Source organism: Hyposmocoma kahamanoa, unplaced genomic scaffold, assembly GCF_003589595.1.
Source record: "Hyposmocoma kahamanoa isolate Upper Pololo Valley unplaced genomic scaffold, ASM358959v1 81, whole genome shotgun sequence".
NCBI lineage: Eukaryota > Metazoa > Arthropoda > Insecta > Lepidoptera > Cosmopterigidae > Hyposmocoma > Hyposmocoma kahamanoa.
Genome location: NW_020654080.1, coordinates 4,448,535 through 4,469,365, shown reverse-complemented (window position 1 = coordinate 4,469,365; position 20,831 = coordinate 4,448,535). Strand labels below are relative to the sequence as shown.

At 37.5% G+C, this 20,831-nt stretch overlaps 1 protein-coding gene across 1 annotated transcript in view; it reads right to left on the bottom strand.

The window, feature by feature from the left end:
* The window catches only part of LOC113234023 (tRNA dimethylallyltransferase), a 278,793-nt gene extending 260,442 nt beyond the window's left edge, over positions 1–18,351 (bottom strand). The window contains exons 1-3 of the mRNA XM_026469250.1: positions 18,253–18,351; positions 17,120–17,257; positions 9,668–10,203 (exon numbers count right to left, since the gene is read on the bottom strand). Of these exons, the coding sequence (XP_026325035.1) occupies positions 9,668–10,203; positions 17,120–17,257; positions 18,253–18,351 (773 nt within the window). The remainder of the gene's footprint in view (positions 1–9,667; positions 10,204–17,119; positions 17,258–18,252) is intronic.
* Between the last annotated feature and the right edge of the window lie 2,480 nt (positions 18,352–20,831).

Genomic DNA, 20,831 nt, shown 5'->3' with positions numbered 1-20,831 from the left:
TGTTGGAAAGGGGGTACTGCCATAGTGGTCCCTTTTCATTTTGAAGAAAATCATCCACCTCGAAGGATGGCTGTTCACGCATGAGGATTCATTTTTATAAATGGTTGATTTTGCTATTTCTCCAATTCAGGGCGTTTTTCTCTCAATATACTTTGAGTAGTGTCGTAGTGAGAACCTATATTTATTATCTCCAGTGTCATGTCCTGTATAGTGGCGAACTAGGGGATATTTCAATAAAACTTAGCAAATAGACGTAATTCCACGTACTTTTGAGGTCGGTTTTTTTAGTACTCTGTACTGATTAATAACATTTATTCCATGTGAATAAGCAAGTTATACATAACTAAAAATGAATACATTTCCGGTCATTAATCATTTCAATTCAGTCCGTATGTGATCGCATTTCTTTATCTAACATAGCTATGTTAGTATGTTCGACATCGATGGAATATTTACTTTCCGCGCCACTCGAACAGGTATTTAGGCGACTGAAAAGGAACAGATTTATCTTTTTTATCATATTCTTTTAAAATGTTCTTTCCTGTTCCGATTGACACACCACAATCTACAGAAACACTTTTTTGAACTTTTTGAAAATAACCATCGCTATCTTTCTTGAACGTACCGGCTTTTTCAATACAAATACACGCTGTAAATTATCTTTCGTGCCTGTGACTTTAGCGACTTTTGTCCCATTGTATAATAATAAGATGTAATAGCAACTCTATATACTTCCAAGTCGCTTGAAAGCGTCCGGTCTACACCAAAGGCAAAAGGAAACTGAATAAAACCAGGCGACAGCCGAAATACGACGTTTGGGGAGGGACACTGAGAAAATAGAATACTGTAGGGTTACTTCCACCTGGTCGGCGTAGGGTTGTCACATTACTATTTTAGTTGTAAACATAATTTGAAATAATCACAGTACAGAGTACTAAAAAAACCGACCCCAAAAGTCATTCATCCCTTAGTTTGCCGCCCTTAGAGGTAGAATATTTTCTTCAAATTTAAATAGGACCACATCTGAGGTAACTTCTTTCCAACAAAAAAAGAATCATCAAAATCGGTTCACACGAGTTATCGCGAAGCAGAATTAAAAAAAAAACAAAAAAACAGTCGAATTGAGAACCTCCTTCTTTTTTAAAGTCAGTTAAAATGAAAAATTTGAGTTTATCGCAGTATTCTCGTACTATATCGAAATAACCTTTGTTAAATGCAGTACTAACTTAATGATATTTTTATAAAAAAATATCGCGGATGGATATCTCGAACACGGGAGTATGATTATGAAATGGAAATGAAATGCTGAACAATCTAGAATTTGAGTCACTCTTGTTTGTGTACCATAACCACAAAAGTAAACATTTATCTACTACTTGACATCGTTTTTGAAACACCTTCCATTCTAACATGAATCGCGCGCGACAACCCGCGGCGCGCTACGTGAATGCGCTGCTTTTTCATATATATATTTCACGCTATATTTCACAAACCCAAGTAGCCATTATGACAGCCGATGTCCGGTAACAGATGGCACACCAAGGAGAAGCAACAATACCTCTTGGTAACAACCAAGAGAAACACAGTGGTGAAACATGTCTAAGAAAGTTCAGAGATTTAGGAAAATTGGGCCAAAATGGCGACCGTAAGTCGATCCGCGGCATTGCAAGTTAAGCTTTTAAGCGACAGATAAACTAGGAAAGCTAAACCAGGGAGCTAAAACACTAAATTCAAGTTAATAAAAGTCTGCCAAACTAAGACCGTTTCCTGATTTGTCGTTACGGTAGAGGTGCGGTATTGGTATGCTCCGTACCGAAATGATACCGTAACGCCTTCATCTACGCACGGGTCGTTATTTTCTCGGTATAAAATTCTGCGGTACCGCTTGTGACGTCGCGAGACAATGTCGTTCTCGAGATCATGTTTGCTAGGTATGCGCGCAGTAAATGTCGAGCGGCGCCTGGACGAACATACCGAAACGCGGTGACCCGAAATCATCCCTTCCCACCGCGCCATGCAGGAAGCGCACATGGAAATATAGGCGCTCGGTAAGCTTTCGGTACTGAGTATACCGAGCTTACCGATACCGCACCGCAACCGACAAGTCAGGAAACAGCCTAACTTCAACGTAGTCGAGTAAAAAGTAAAGGCAAAAGAATTTTCGGAATCTCAAAGTTTACCGACGTATAATAAAAACTAATTTGCACTTAACATGACTTTGGGTTAGCAAACAAACGACTTTACATAACAAACAGGAAATATGAATATTTATAAATATAAACATTTACGGATAATACACACGAAACGTGTTACATTTAAGTTTAATGTCAATTTTTGGGCAGGTTTAAAAAATCATCTCCCACAACCCTAGGCTACTAATATCTAATAATTTATATAAATTTTTGTGTTGAAAATTATTTTATACAGACGATCGACTTAGCGTTCACGTGAACAAAGTATTTGAAGCAAGAAATATCTACTATAATTATATAGCGCTAGAGGGCGGTTGACATTTTAACATTCTTTGTAAAAGGTGGTATGTAATTTTTAAGTTACAATATACATAATACAATTCTTCTATCTAATGTATTATTTTGTTCAGGATTTTTAGGGAAAATACGGACTATTGTACTATTATCGACATTGTTACAGAGGAAGATATTGTTTTCTGATATCACGAGCTGCGACGAAAAACTCGTGTGACTGGTGATAAACGACACACCTACCCATGAGAGTTGTAGTTGTAGACTCACGAGCTTTCATCGCAAAGTTTTGAGCAGCATTGACACTGTACTCGTCACTCCAAAACATGACAATTTCAATATGCTTTAGCTTCACTAGGGCTCTTCAAAACCGGAACGCAGTAATGCTCACATTACTGCTTTACAGTAAAAATAGGCATAATGGCAGTACTTCCCTGGACGACTCCTTTCACAAGTAGCTAATTTAGTAGCAGTAGAACTCCTTGTGAAAGTGTCCATCCAGGGAATACATATTTCTGCCGACAAGCAGTAATGTGAAATTACAGACACTTGGGACTTGTCAACTTGTGTCTCAGGTTGACGGGCGCAGTGGCAGTGCGCCGAAGATCTTTACGATTTAAACCTCTGCAGCTGTTATGGACAGGCGTGTCGCTTACCACCAGGCGCACGACTTGTTCGTCCCGTCACTTGATATTATAATTTTAAAAAGTGTATGTATTGTATATTTAAACCTGTCATTACACCAAGAAGGGTGCGAAATATATATTCGTCATATACGTAAATGTATAATGACGTAATATTCTTGTTTCGTCTATAACAACAACAGTATACAAAAGTACTTAATGCGAAATATGTAATTCCATATTCCCAAAGCTACACACGTCTTATGTCCTCCGTGACCTTGTACTCGCGGCGTGGGGACTTCGTTCTTTACGCGTGGTGACGCCATGTTGTTGCTAGGCTGCCGTTACTATAGGGGAGTGACGCAAAAATCCGGAAAGATTATTTATAAATAACAGGAAACCTTAACATTGGATTCCTATTATTAGAAATATAAATTACTACTTACAAAACACAACATCCAATACAAAATTGCAATTGTTCCATTGATTTGTATTCAAATTTAAAAGGAAAGTGTAAATGGCCAAAAGTGGTACAGCGAAAGAATTTGTCTTAATAATAGGAATGCCAAACATTCCAGACTTCTAAAAAGGGGTTAAGGCGTGAGTGGTGGATTTTAGGAGGTGAGGTGAGGAGGGTCACCCCTCGCGACCACGCGTATAAAATTAGGAAAGGCGGAGAAAATTTGACACAGGTGCGATGTTGCCAAGCACCCAATAGCGACTGACGGCAAATTTTATATATATATATATATATATATATATATTTCAAGTAACACGCGACTCCATATTTGCATAACAAAAATTTGTAACTTAATAATGGGAAAATAAAGATGAATATGATATAGGCGAAAAACAGGACGCGACGCGACGCCTCGACTCCGCGCGTTGAGTTGAGCCTTACCATGCTGGACTGCCACGCAGAGGTCCAGGATTCGATTCTCGGGCTGGGAGACATATTTGAATGGCCTACATTTATTTCTCAAGTGAGTTCGGGTGCAATTTGTGGTTATCTGTGTCCATGGCACCCGCGATACAGGGCTTCCCTACTGCGGGGCTACGAATGTGTGCGCGAAACCGCATTCATCCCTTAGTTTGCCACCCTTAGAGGTGGTATATTTTCTTCAAATTTTAATAGGACGAATTGAGAACCTCTTCCTTATTTTGAGGTCGGTTAATTGTTTAATACTTGACTTAAGGAAAATATATTTCTTTTTAATATTTGCTTTAAGGAAAAAAAGCATTTAGAAAAACACATATTTTATAAAGGCTGAATAATCTTTTTCAAAGTCATTTAGGAGTGGAAATTGTATAAAGATAATCCCACCATCTACTCCGAGTGATATCAAACGTTCGAAAACGTATTTTATTTAGTACAGCATCCTGTACCACCAGGAAATTAACTTATTCTACTTAAAAGCAATAGATTGACCATAATACCACCAAGAAGTACAGTAAAACCAAATAGGTGCCTACTGTAAGTGACGGACGAGACGAAAATAAAGGAAATTAACTGTGGGGTGATAAACTTTTACGATTTTACTATTAAATTTTATTCAACTTGAAAATTAAATCAAGTCCAATTGAAAATATTCAACAGGGCTCCCAAAAACTTAACGAAACCTAACCAGGTACCATTCGTCTGTCAGAGCTGTGAAAATTGCCCTTGCGTTTTGTATTTTAACGTATTTTTAAATTTTCGCGACAGAAAAAAAAACACAAACTTACAAGAAAACCTCTGTATTCAATAGGTATTTTGCACGTAGTAATAATTTTGTTTGTATCAACTGAACTAAATACAACACGTGTATTATACGACATACAGTTTTCAAATGGCTTTGATTACGTTCGTAAAAAGAATTAATTCTGAAATAAAGCCAGTGCCTGCCCTGTCCCTGTCCCAAAGTCCCTGCCGGTCGATCCAAGCAAAATAAAACCGTATTACTATGGGAAAAATTTGAATTCGCGCTGAGGTAGTATATAATATAACTCGTAAGTGATGCGGCTACCCAGTGCCACTCCACTCAAAACTTTAAATTGCAAAGACTTGAGGTGCACCGCGATTGCGTCCGTCATCGTGAGAAATAAAGTTGACAACCTCCACGAGCCTGTAGTTTCGCCAGCACCCTCAAACCTTTAAAATTAGAACGCAGTAATCCCAAAATTACTGGCCGACAATGAGCTCTAAAAGTGAGTTGGTCACAAAATGTTCACCATGTTAAAAAACTATTTCCTTATAGTGATGACACGAACTTGGACATTGTTCACAAAAGTCACCAATAGTGCCACTTTTCTAGGAATCAAAAGCGACTTGTTTGTGTGTTGACTCCTACATAACACAAATTCTGAATTCGAAGTTCCAGAACAAATAATAATAAGTGTGGATTATGGTAATTTGATCTATTCCGTATACATATAACGCTGGCCAGTTAGCTGTCGGTATAATAATAGTATGATAAATAATTCGGGGTTATCGAGGGGGCCGCATTCGCGATTAAAACAAGGGTGGCCATGGATTTACAGCATTTAGTGCGGTGGGCCACGTACCTAAAGATTATGACTGCATCGAAAAGTAGGTTATCGCGATTGACACTCATTGAAAACGATATTGTTTTTTTTTTTTAAATTAAAATTAAAGTACATTAAGTTTTGATTCTAGGGTCAGCAGACTAATAAAGAACATAAGTCAAAAAAGTGCTTTATTTGTTAATATATATTTTTTTGTGTTGGAAGTTAAATAACCTCTAGAATAAAGTTCAAAATTTGTGAAGTAACAAATGAATTTGACTTATGTGCTTTAGCCAGTAGATGTGTTAATTTAAATGAATGACGTTGGATTTTGACTTATGATTTAGTCCGCCGACCCTAGAATTATTGTTGTAACTATAGTTCAGAATACGTTGGTTTGCATTAATATTAGACATGACTATTTGATGACTAAAACCATCTCAGGCAGAATTAACTACGGTTTGTTTGAAAAAAACAAGTTTTATTTCCAACTATGACAATCTGTACGATATTGTGTCTAAATCGTGCAATTGAGTGTACGCATAAGGCATCCCTGGCGTCAAAACATTTACTCGAACAATTACTTGTAAATGTAGACTTTAAAGCTGTTAATTGCATAATAATACGTATGCGAACAGCAATGACTTTTGGAAACTTAAGTACCTAGTAGGAAGAACGAGTGAAAGTACTATTACAGATACGGACCTCACGGCCAAACTGAAGTGCAAATTATAGGTGAGCATTGATATTGCAAAAATAATGGCCTACATCACGCAGAAAAGAAGAACTAAGGTATGTGAATGGGTGTGATACACGAGTGTACAATTCCCCTTTCCAGTCCCTGACCTTCACCCACAAAATATCTACCAGTTTCACCGAATTATGGTCCCTACGCAATAGGTAATAAAGCCAAGGTCATGCGGCACGCACTCTACGAAATCCTTCAATCCGGTCGTCGACCTACGGAAGTTGAACGACCACTCAACAAAGACCTGTCGCCAATACTGCTACAACCCCAAAGTTGGTGTTATCTGTACAAACATAGTGTTTGTTGGAGATGAAGTTAGCTGGTCGCTGGTTTTATGCCATTATCTCATGCGGCCTTCTCTGATGTAAATCACATGGTCAAGATTTTTTTTATTTATGTTACTGCGCAGAATTCTGGGAGGAAAATCGATAGTAAAATATGAATTGGTTGAAAATGATTACGTTTCTGGTTCTGTTGGCCTAAGTGGAATTCACTTGTATTATATGAAATAAATAGAAATGTCATAATTAAAACTTGAAACTTATGCAATGTATAATATAATAAAATCATGAATATAATTTGTATTGACTTGACTTAACTACTTAAGAGCACTCAGCGAAAGTATTTCTGTAATGAACAATAAAGCCAATAAACCCAATATAATAAACATTATAACAACCAATACATAGTGTTTAATATACAGTGAATTAAGTTAATTTAAGTATCGAGCTTGTTAGCTCATCGCTAGGTGGTTAAATCACTAAGTTTTTTACCTAACGATAAGTAATCGACGTTTTTTTTATAAAATTTGCTTGAAATTGAAAAAAAAACTAAAATTGAAAAACATCTCAAATTTTCGCCATTACTACACATACGCAATGAAAGTATTGTTTTGCATCGCGTATATAAATTTTTTTTTTTTCAAACAAACCAACCTTTCCGGGGCTTTAAAGGTCCCAATGATACGTCTACTGAGTAATTAGCAATTGCTTTGTTGGAAAAAACAAATATACGCGATTTTAGGTCCGACAAAAAAATAGTTTCATTTCCACTTAATTTTTATTGAAAATCATTCACCAATACATCAACCAAGAAGTACATTTCAGTATCTGTAAAAAATCTGTAAACCTGCGCAACAGCTACGAACTTTGACCTCATAGTGCAATATTTTGAAACAATGCTCTTAAAGGTATCAAATACTATGTACATTTAAAGGACGTACGATGATATTTGAAAAGTACTTAACTCAGCTCAGGGATAAGCTTTCAGATTAGGAGGGGTGGCAATGTAAAAAACTGCCGCCTTCATGATCCCTTTTATAAGTGGATGGATACTCACTGGCTATGATTTTTTAAAAACCTTATTACCAACTACTGACACCACAAATATTTATAACGTAATTCAGCTATAGTGAAGTTCAGAGGTTGACAAAAGCTTACAATACAAAGATATAAAAGAATCAATAAATAAGGATTGATACTGTAAATCATACTTAACGTAGTCTTATCTTCAGGGATATATTTATGTGAACCAAGTAAGGGCAAAAGAAATAGACAAGTATAAGAACTGAGGCTAGAAATTCTACACTTTGACGTACCGACGTGACGTGACGTTGTTTTAATAACCGACATTTTCGTAGGGCGTGTCCATCGAGTATATAACCAGAAATAGAGACGGAAAGTCATATAATTTGTTCGAAAACTATTCTGCCATATCATTACTGTGACAACTGCGCTCCGATTGGCCAGCATAAACAATTGACGAGTGTTGTCAATGGGTGTTGTCAACTGTTTCACTTCAAATCGACCAGTTAACTTGAGCTTAGCTTTAATGGACGAAAATTGCAACATTACATATTTAATATTTAATTACCGATGAAATATGATCCCGTTCGTTTTGTAATTAGATGTTTTGCTATTTTTCCCACACCACCGAATAGAACAGCACGGCATTGTTAGAGATATTATCTTTATTACAATAAATACAGAATATTTTTTGGAATATACGGAGACGTACACACAGGCAGTAGTTGGCCTGTCTATATTTCAGTGCAAGCGAGAGTTGATATTTATAAGAGCTGTATCGCTAATGTGTTATCAGGAATATGTGGCCCTTATTTCGTCTCTATTTCTAGTTATATACTCGAAGGTCGTGTCATTTTAAAATGGCATCCAGTTTTGATACCAGATGAAATCAAACATTGCAAAAATTAATATTGTTTCTGAAATATGGTATCGTAACTGATATTACCAAAAAATTTTCTATTATTTTGAGCACTGCAGAGATCGCTTACCGGTCACATCGTCTACACTACTTGAATATTTCAAATAAGCTCAGTTTAGTATAACAATTAGCAACTTCATGAATGAAAACATTGACATGAAACTTGCATTTCGAAGAAGGTTCATTGAAGACGTACGATGTCCAACCAGCATCAGACCAGTGCACGAAGGAACTGTGTCTTAAACCTCGTCAGACAACATCTACGTAGAGTAATATGTCGCCAGCGGGCAGATTTAAGAGGTATCAACCAGATACAGAAATCACAATGACAAAATATTGTATAAAAACATACAAATGCGTAATTATTGCGCTAGGAAGCGTGAAGTTTCAAGACGCGAATGATAAACTTTGACATTGTCCATTAATAGAAATAGTATTACGTATATGACTGATATAATTCATTGTTAATTCGTTTGAATGGGGCCAATCGTGTAAGAATTAGATTTGGAGCCAGCGCAATAGTAACATCCGGTGATGGTAGCAACAGTTTCGTTCTTTCAAGTTGTTCCGAGCTTTGATCTTTTTAAATAATTATTGTAAATGATGAATGTAAACAATTTTTTTTTACAAAGCGCAATCACTAAAGTTTCTAACCCATTTTTCTCAGGGAAATATTGTAGTGTTGTAGTAAGTATTGGTAATTTTAATTTACATTGTAAACTGTCTTCTGCACGGTCTGGTAATTGCGTGTAAGCATAATTACAAATAAACAAATGACGCCTGGGGTCAAACGCATTAATTGAAATCCAGAAAATGGGTTTGGGAAATGAATATGATTCCACAGTTAACTACAGGGTAAGGTTAACTGATAATTGACAACCGAAATGGCGTTTATTTTTAAGATCATTATGTAAGGCGCAGCATAGAAGATTATTGTGAATTTATTACATCAACATGCATTTCAGTTATCTACAGTAACCTGTGTTAACAAATAAATACATTTGAATTTAAATCAATGTTCATTCATACGTTGTAGGTTTTAAATACCTCGCTTGTTTTAATCAGTTATATAAAAATACACTTACCTTAAAACTTTTCTTCTATTATTAGGATGCAGCCGTGATGCCATAACAGGATCAATAGATTTCAATTTCTCATGAACTTCTTCATTAGTGAAGTTCTTTTCATTATTCACGTATTCCTGAAGTTCTTCTTTAGTTATTTTCTCTGTTTGTACTTTTCTTTCTGGATTGTCTTCTGATTTAGAAGATTCAACATCAGCTTTTAAATTTTGGCTTTTGTCCATTGATTTAAGACATGCTGTAGTTTTTATGTCATCATTAACTTCTTTGCTCATTTCTTCATCTTTATCAGAAACTACGAAATGAGATTTTGTACTGCTTTCAGAATCAAATTCACTTTCAATGCAAAGTTTTTTAGTGTTCCTACCATTACCTTCGTCATAATTATCTGTATCTCGTTTCCTTCTACTTTTGTCCCATAGTAATGCTTCTGAATCGTTCGTGTCCTCGACTAAAATTTTGTACACTACGGACTCTATGTAGTAATTTGTACCTCCAACTATTATGGGGATTTTGCCTTTCTCTGTTAGACTGTCAATCTGGTTTAAAGGAGTTAAGAACTTCGATTTAAAAAATACATAAATTTAACGACAAACTTTTGAAATTGTAAAGTCGGTAAGTCATACTACTAAAAGGTTTTGCTCAAAATTACGGAACTAGTTGTCTATTTCATACACAATGTATGATGATAAAATGATCAAAATTCAAAACTTCCTTACAATTAAAACCTGAAAGACTTGTTGTCCTATATTCAAAGTTAATGTTAACAATTTTCAGTTTTATCGATATAAGTTTAAAGGTTTTCGATATCTCTTATATTTACTGAATAATCGCCTGGGCCCACTTAACGATTACACCCTGTATAAAGATTACAGGAGAAATCGACATTCGGTTTTCGTCATGAAACATAATTTCATATTACGACCAAAGTTAGTCTAGACTATCAAGTCACTATGTCATAGAATTCCTATAAATATATACTGAGCAAATTCGCAAATACATTTTAATTTCGCCACATTTTTAAATGCACGCGTACTAAACGTATATTATTAGTGCACAAATCGGATTAAATGGTGAACGGCCGTCATATGGTAACGGCAAACTTACAAGTATAGGTAACTCTTACCTATCCAATTGGGGCAATAGACTTATAAGAACTTATCTTTGTAAGCTTGGAGGAACCTTAATTAATTATTGATTTAACGTAAATGAGGGCGCCTCTAGTCTAACATACAAGTTATTTACAAGAGTGGGGCTTCTCTCTCTTCAAGAGCTCGTATCGATTTTATTATTCAAATGGAACAACTCTTGTATATATTTTTTAGTTTAGATACACAATCGGCGCATACACAGTGAAATTTACAATATCTTTGCTTTTCAATTTATATACAACTTGTTATGCCATTACCGGCAGCAGTTACGTAGCGTCTTGATATCTGGGCATCTAGGTAATACAAGATAAAAATTACGTAACATAAAGGTAAAATAAAAAGAACTATCCAAAACATCATAAACTCCAATAACATAACCCTTAGAACAGTCGTTAAAACATAATACATGAGTCGTGAAAGATGTTAACTTCGAGTTAACGTTGTTAGAAGTTCTCATGCTACGGTAAGGTAGAGAAAAATGGCCCATATTAGTACGAGATAGAGGAAGCGAAAATATGTTTGGGGTATCACCAAATCAACCTGAAACATTAATTGGGGCGTGTCGAGCTGCATATGTAAAACTTTGTAGAGAAAATTTAGGTCTCTAATTTACCTCAGTCATGAATTTTTCAAACTTGTAATGCAGTAGACGCGCGTTTAGTCTGCTCTATGTAGCATTGTCTATTCTTATACGTGATGTATCTTGTCTACATGGATTTGACAGTGGAGATTCAAAATTGCATATTCAAGAGTGCTGCAGATTTTTGAATTGGAATTGGAATAGGCGAGAGTTGTGACAATATTGCCTGAACGTTTTTAAAATTTTTAACGCTTTACGAACACATTTTCCATGAATTTTTGACTATACTATCTGTCTATCTGTACAATGTGGCTTGACTTACTGTCTATTAGCTCCCATACCCAAATCTTAAAGTTTGTTGGTTCATTAAGAATTGTTTAATAACTGAAGAATATTTGAAAGACTTAAATGAGTTTTTTTTCTTGTACAGTTCGAGATCGGCGGCATACAGGATATAGATTGGAAACCATTTAAAGTAACACATTGCTATCGTTCGCATCGTCAGGTGAAACTTGAATACCACAATCATGTAGACTTGATAACAAAATACAATGGTTTATACTATCGAACGCATCGCTAAAATCTATGTATAGTTTATAGGTAATACCACAATTAGTTGGCTTGTTTTAGATTTATAATTCCAAAAGCCGTACCTCTCAGCAACTATATTACTCGAGTAATTCGTCAGATCCAGATAGTCAGAATACTCTAAACCAAATCCACAATATACAGACAAATTTAGATATCACTTTTATAATGGTGTCCGTTTGGATGGAAATTAGATACGACAATCAGCACGCCGCCGCCCGAACTTGGTTTCCCATATTCATTTTCACACGGTTTATTATCATGCATAGATTCATCCAGCCACGTTTCCGCAACTATTATTATGTTACAGTTATTCCTCAAAGTTGCCAATCATATATCCTGTAGTTTAGTACGTGTTCCACGGAAACTTTGGTAATAAATATTGAATTTTATGATCTGAGGAACGGACTTATTTCCAATAGTGATTAAAGGGCTAATGCGACTAAACAGCAGCCAATGTCAAATCCACATTATTTATTTGTTGTACAGGAAAACTTTTAATTTTAAGGAATAAATATGCTTCATTATAAATCCAAAATGTATTTAAAACCTTTTGGGCGTTTTGGTTTCATTGTGCATGTAAAATTGTCCCTATCTACTGATCCAAGAGGTATATAACTATAACTATATAACCAAGAGGTTGATAGGGAGTGCCACAATAAAAAGAACTTATGTAGAAAGATACGGGGTTGTTGTGCTCATAATAACATCATTTACATTAGGCAGTATGTATGTGTGCACAGTAATTTCCATGGTAATTTTAGTAAAGCAACATCCATCGTTAGTAATTGCAAAATAGTTTCATTTCGAACTGTTCTCATCGCTCTGGATGTAACATAACGCCTTCGCCATATATACTATTTATAATATTCCTTAGTAACACAAATCTAAACTCGTACTACTACTCATAGTAAGTGTAACCTTGAATTTGTAAGTTATAACAATAAGCCAGTTGTGTTCTTTAGCATCGATACCTTTTTTGATGATGTGTAATGTCGTCATTTTCTTCTATTTGATCACGTGTTTTCCATGTGATTAATTACAAAGGAATTCAACGTGCGACATAAAAAGTCAATTGACGTAACATTTCCACAAAATGCCCATATTTGCAGAGGTGCTTATAATTTGCAATATATGCGTAGACGACGCCATGCCATATAGCAAGCCAAGGATAATTCCGCATAGAATCAAGTCAGAACTGAGTTTCATATATTAGACTCAAACACTGTAAACGATATTGCCAGTGTTATAGGATTTTAGCTGGATACTGCTCAGAGCGGTCCTTTTTTAATTCTTTTAAGTCTATGGTGAAATGGATTATTGATTTATGTGCAACGAAGTCTGTTGCTGATTTATATTAGAGTCTACCTGACGAAGCCTATACTCTGGATTGATCTGGTCTTAACACGTTCATTGCCATAGTAGGTCAAAATGACCGGCACGACACATCTAATTTTGCGATCCTCGTTCACGTCGTAGATGGCAAACGCTACGTACTTAGCTATATAACAACACTGGCGCGGCCCTAACGAACTTCTGTTGCCACATGGTTTTTAGGATTTCTGATAGCATACCAACTTTTGTAGACTTAGAAAGAAGAAAAAGATTTGGAATAAAAAAATTGATTTTAATTTAACAAAAATATTGATATACAAATAAGACCCGAAACAATCGTAAAACCAATGTCATTTTGTGAATATTTTTCAAATATCTGGCAGGCGATGAGCGCGTTAAATAGGTTTAACTTTCATTACATTTTGTTTTTTTTATGAACGATATTAATTTTGTTTCAGATTTGTATTTTGTGATACTTACAAAGCGTGTGATAAAGTAGTATGTGGGATAAGGTTTAGTTTTAGAAATCGCGCAATGATTATGCTTATTTTATATTTTTTTATAGTCTGATTGCAAAAAAGCTATGTCCTTATGCATGAGGACAGTCCCACTGTCCCCAAAATACTTAAAAATGTCCCGCTTTGACAAAATAGGACAGCGAAAATAAATTTAATAAAATGGCGTGAAAGCGTAGCGGTGTGTAAGCCTTGTCGTCCAATTCCTTTAGTTGTCCGTAGGTACTGCGCGTGCGTTGTTTTTGGAGGTGTTGTGCCGTGGAACAGATTTAAAATCTAAACCTGACATATTAAAGCAAATTTGCTTATATCAAAAACTGTGTAAATCCAACCTATCAGACCACACAAGATTAGTTCTTTTTTTAAATTTTTGATTATTAAACATTTTTAGTTTTTTTGTTAATCATTAAACAGTTCGTAACTAGTAGAAGATTAGTTTTATTTTTAAAACAATAATAAAGTTACAGGCGTCCCGATCTGAGGGAACAAAATAATGGTCACGACAGTGGTGACGGTTTACTATATTCGCGATTAATTGCGAGAATTTTTTTCAGGTTTTAAAATCAGAAAAAAATGTTTCATGTCCAGTATTATTTCCGTACTATTTATTTTAAAAGTTATTTCATGCTAAATAAAGGTTTTCATGTAATGAAAATTAGTGCGTTGCATTACACATGAAGCAATTAAATAAAATACATTGATATAATTCTCAGAAAAGTTCACTCTTAGTTGCGTTGAATTTCAATGGAAGGCTGAAGAAAACATGGTTTCTTAACCTTTTTCTAGTCATGACCCTCACAAAATTTCAAAGAACCCACGGTCCCTTTCTGAAAACATAAAGAAGCAGCAAGGCTCGCGAGTTGCATTGACGCGCATCTCGCTCGCTCCAATAAAGGAAGACCGTTAAAAGGTTTTGGTTTTAATTAAGTGTACGTTTTAAAACTGAATTTAAAACCGGACGTAAAAATTTTGAAACAGTCATGAAATCTAAATCACGTTCCCCTGATTTTTTTTCGAAATGGCGCATTCGCCCTTTCTACAAAATACCGATGGAATTTACTCACAATGTTATACCAATTTTTATATTAATTTTTTACGCTAGACTCGTCATTACCACCTTGTGCAGGTGCTGACCGGGCACGGCTGCTTCGGTCACTATCTGCACAAGGTGGCGAGAAGGGAACCGCCCCCGTCGTGCCACGAGTGCGGCGCTGCGGATGACACCGCGCAGCACACCCTAGAGGTGTGCAGCCGGTAGGATGAGCAACGCCGTAATCTGACGGGGACAATAGGGCGGGACCTCTCGCTGCCGGGCGTGGTTGCCGCCATCCTCGGTAGCGAGGAGTCCTGGGAGGCGGTGGCCTACTTTTGCGGAGAGCTTATGTCGCAAAGGACGCTGGACGCTGCAGACGTACGGTGAGAAGGCGAAGGCAGTTCGCTGCTCGCCTGATCCCCTAGTGAGGCCAGCGGGCTCTGGGAAGGGACTCCGGAGCCTGCATCGCACGGACTCGTCTGGGGGGCGGGTCGGAGGACAACTGACCTGCCCCTCCGCTGGCGCGCGGGAGCCCTAGCGCAAGCCAGGGCGGCCGAGCGGCGTCGTGGTGAATGTGCATCGACACCACGGTGCCGACTCAACCGGCGGGAGGTAAATCCGGGGGGGTTTTAGTGGAGTAGGCCCTCCAGTCTGGAGGGAGAGTCCCCACATAACCCCTGAGTCTACCTGGGTTCAGGGGCATATATAAAGATCTCTTCAACCAACATCTACGCTCTCTACTGACTACAGACACAAAATGTTCAGAATAAACAACCACAGTTGCAAAGAAAAATCTATTTACTATTACAGCAAATGCAACCGTGATGAGAACAATTAGAAAATTAATGGCGCCAAAATAATGTTCGATTGTTTACTCAAGTGTGGACTTTTGGACAATTGTTCGTAAATCTATTGGTTATGTTAGCTCGCACGCGATTGTGAACGTGACCTACCTAATCCAAATCTACTGCGTATAGTTTCAGGTCGCCTACAATACGAATGGGTGTAACTTGAAATTTTGAGAATGAAAATGAAATCGCAACGAACTATGAAATGTACTCGTCTTCATTGTAAGTTGATCGTAAATACGTTAAATTAAATCAAAGTCCTATTTATTATGACCACGAGAGTCCATAGATGTTAGTACTTAAACAACAAACAAAACAGGAAAACACACACATTAAGATATTAACAATAATAAACACACAGTGCTTCTATTTTGTCAATGTCCCTCGGCAAACTTCGTGTTTTGGCTGTCGTCGGGTTTTATTCAGTTGCCCTTTGCTACAAACCGCACGCTTTCAGTCGACTTGGAAGTATATAGATTTACTTTTTTTAATTTATTATACAATGGGAGGAAAGCAGTTTTATAATAAATACTTGTTCGAGTAGCGGGGAAAGTAATTATTCCATCGATGGCGAACATACTAACATAGTTATATCAGATGAAGAAATGCGTTCAGATACGGACTGAAATGATAAATAACCGGAAAATATTCATTTTTTTCCTATATACAAGAAGAAGACCTTATTTTCTTTACATTTTTGTTAACTTGCTTATTGATTAAGTAAATTTAATTAAAAATAGTGAAATATTTTTACAGCTTTATATAGTTTACACGGGAATCAAAACAGAATGACAATAAAGTACATTGTTCAAAATTTAAATTATTATAGATTTTAAATCAAATAATTAATGAGCGTGAAAATTAATATTCGTGTGCATTCGGAAATCCGATGGTTGCCGAGAGACATTAAGGTAGAAGAACTGTAAAAAAATACACACTTTCAGCGTAAGCAATTTATCAGAATCGAAACCCAAAGCCTTTGCAAACCACAGTCCGGTCTATCGGTTAGTGTCCTCAGTATGCTGTTGGGGCTCTCCAGCATTCCGCGTCTTACTAACACTATTTTTCTTACTCATTAGAGCATACAACAGTCAGTATTTACAGCCGTAAACATGCAAGAAGCACTGTTGTACCTGGGCAATCCCCAAGGCGTTGGCGGGACGATCTTGATGGGTTTGAGAGGGAGTGGTGGAATATCGTCAAAGAAACGGAGCAGTGGAGGATTTTGGCGGAGAAAAAACTGTCTTAGAAATAAGAAACTATCGACAACAGTAAGCAACAGTGCAAGCAATGATTCCTAAACCAATGCTTCTATCACTGTGTCTCCGTTTCAAGAGCGGCAGAAGGAAGAGAAAGGCATAACGCTAAACGAAATCTGGTGTTTAGTGGAATGTATAAAGGATACAATCTTTAAGGCTCTATTGCGAAAGTCCACCACGGTGAAGTTCTGATGAGGCTCTAGAATGTCCAAGAGATGATGGTGGACCAATTCCCGTTCTTGCTTCGTGGCTTTAGCTGTTACGACGTCCAAGCCTTTGTAGATCTGTAACAAAAACAATCTTATTTAGCACGAATCCAGTAATGCTCACATTACCGCTTGGCGGCAAAAATAAGTAAGATGGCAGTACTTCTCTAGACGAACGCTTTCACAAGGAGCTCTAATGCTCGTAAAAATATTCTTGTCACAGATAAACGAAGCCCTAGAATTACGAAACGTTGTCACAAAGTCCCACGCATGGTATGCAAAGCAATACTAAACTCGATACTTAACAAAGATTGTGCAAGTCCTTATTATTTTAATTGATCTTTGACTTTTTGAATCACCACTGTTGACGTCTTCACATGTTAATTACGACTTTCTGGCTTATTTTGACTACGTTGGGCTGAGGGTCCATTTACATTGTAGCTGTTTTCGAATTGAAATGGCTATTTTCGAGTACAGAATTTTTTATTTTTTTTTCATGCTAGGGCCAAACAATTTTTCGTAGCAGTAGAGCTCCTTGTGAAAGAATTTGTCCAGGGAGGAAAAATACAGACTAGACAGGCAAAATTTAGTTTTTTTTATAATATCAAGTGACGGGACGTACAAGTCGTGCACATGATGATTCCCTTTAATCTTGACCTTAACTCCTTGAACTCGCATTTCACAACGCCTTCCTCTCTTTCTTCTAGTATCAAGCAATCTACGCTACAGTCACTTTCTACTGCCCATGACTCACAACATCCGGTTTTCTCCTTTAGGCCTGTGTCCGAGAGTGAAGTTGAGAAAAACATCTTGGCCATAAAATCCAATGCTGAAGGACTGGATGGAATAAACCGTAGGATGATGTTACATGGTTCTTCTATTCTGGTTCCTATACTTTGCCATATTTTCAACTTTTCTCTTGACACTGGCACTTTCCCGTCATGTTGGCGTCAGGCTGCTGTAGTCCCTGTTCCTAAAACCTCTAATCCATCTCTACCCTCTCATTTTCGTCCTATTTCTATTCTTCCGTTCCTTTCCAAAGTTCTTGAGCGTCTTGTCCATAATCAGATCACAATTTTCATGAACTTCAATAATATCCTTAGCCCTTTCCAGTCTGGTTTCCGCTCGGGGCATAGCACTGTGTCTGCCTTGACCAAGGTGTCTGACGACATTCGCGAAGGTATGTCGTCTCAGCATCTGACAGTATTAGTTCTTTTAGACTTCAGCAACGCTTTCAACACTGTTGACTTCGACATCCTTTTAGCAATGTTAAAATCTATCCTGGTATCAGATTCGGTTGTGGAGTGGTTTCGCCACTATCTCGTTGGGCGAAGGCAATGTGTACGTGTCGATAACAAGCATTCTACCTTCTGTGATGTTACTGCTGGTGTGCCTCAGGGTGGGGTCCTCTCTCCTCTTCTTTTTTCAATATTTATTAACTCCCTTACTCCCTTGCTTTCTTGTCAGTATCATTTGTATGCTGACGATCTTCAGATCTATTCCCGGTCTCCTGTGCATGGTTTAGATAGTTTAATTGCTGAACTTAATGACGACCTTGCGACAATACACAATTGGAGTCGAACCCATGGCCTTACAGTCAATCCCAACAAGTCGCAAGCCATCGTCATTGGTGGCTCGAAGCAGATAGCTAAGATAAATTATACGTCTGTTCCCTCGCTCGTCTTTGACTCCTTCCCTTTACCTTTCAGCAGTGTTGTCAAAAACCTTGGCGTTCTCTTTGACTCCACCCTGTCTTGGGCGCCACATATCGCTGAGGTTAGTAGAAAGGTGTTTGCTGCCTCCGGTTCATTGCGACGGTGGAAAAATCTGATTCCTGTGAAGACCAAGATTGAACTCGCGCAATCGCTGCTCCTACCTATTATGGATTATGCTGATGTCTGTGTTATTGACCTCAATGATAATCTATTAGGCAAGCTCCAACGTCTGCAGAATCTTTGCATCAGATTCATATACGGGTTGCGCAAGTTCGATCACGTGTCTGAGTATAGGAGAAGGCTTCAGTGGCTTTCTGTCAAGCAGCGCCGTGAGGAGCACGTTCTCAGTTTCCTTTATAATGTACTGTATGACCCTCGAAGCCCACCTTACCTTAAGGAACGTTTTCGTTTTCTCGGTGAAGATCACAATCGCGAACTAAGGTCCAAGGCGGATAACTTGCTGAAGCCTCCCTTCACCCGGTCAGGATACTACATGAACTCCTTTACGATTATGGCTGCACAATTGTGGAACGAACTTCCGTCTGAAATACGACATTCCAAGTCGCTTCTTATTTTTAAAACTGCATTGCGTAACTATCTTCTGAAACGTTCCTAGTATGCAACATGTATTTATATATTTATTGGTAAGTATAAGTATATTTAGGTACATATTTTTCTTTATTATTTACAAATATATATGTAAGTCTAGTACACCGTTATTTGTTTAATTTTCTTATTCCACTGGCAACTACTAGGATATTTATTTTTCCTTTGTCGCTAGGGGCAATAACAAATTATGTAGATTTTTTCTCATATCTGATATCTGTGTGTGACAGTGAGTACTTACTTTACGCTCTAAAATTGCTATTAACACCACCAATAACTCGAGAGGACTGCGCATCGCGATACAAGAAAGTGCAGTCGGGTATTTACTGTACTTCTTCTTGTTCAAAGTTGAAGAAGAGCCAACAAAGGCGCGTGGCAGGCGTGGGACCCGACCTGCGCCCGGCCTGCGTCCACGAGGGGTGTGTTATCGTCCATATAAATTACACGGAATTTCACCCGCCGTGTACCCGAGCCGACACGCACCCGACTCGCACCCGCTATCAGTGTGTTTCTCGCTTTAATTTGAAGTATGTAATACTCAACCAAATCTAAAGACAATGTCAAGTATAAAGCTTCATTCGCATCATTTAATAGCAGTAGAGCTCCTTGTGAAAGAGTTCGTCCAGGGTAGTGCTGCCACTTTATCTATTTCTTCCGCCAAGCAGTAATGTCAGCATTAGGTACTGTGTTCCGGTTTTGAAGGGTAAAGACCTTGGTGTAATGACAGACATATGAGACTTGTCAACTTATGTCTCAGGATGACGGGCGCAGTGGCAATGCCCCTTAGATCTTTGCAAGTTAAAGCCCTGAGAGGCACTGCAACTGTTATGGATAGGCGTGTTGCTTACCATCAGGCGCATTAGTTGTTCGTCCAATCATTTGATACCATAAAAAAGCCACGTTCAGGCAAACAAGTTCAGTCGGATCGAAGAATGATTTCGTCATCAAATGCCTATGTGTGTCTGGACTTGGGAATCCTTTAAGGATCAGGTTCAATGACCAGAATGATTATTCTGGTCATTGAACTTGAGCTTCTCACATTTTCCAAACATTGTGAACCATATCCGATATGCAGATTTCAGCACAATGTTTTCTGCTAATCCAAATGTAGGTAGATACGTAAATTTAATAGAAAATTGTAAGTACATACAGTCTCAAGGATCCGAACACCTACACCGTAACCCCACCGGGATACCACCGCTTACGAGCATACAAATACATATTCCAAAGAGATAAATATTCATTTTAATTACAATCACAGAAAAGCTGAGCGTGGCGAATGATTCATGCTAATGTCTTAGAAATATATGCAACCGGGGCAACGAGGAACG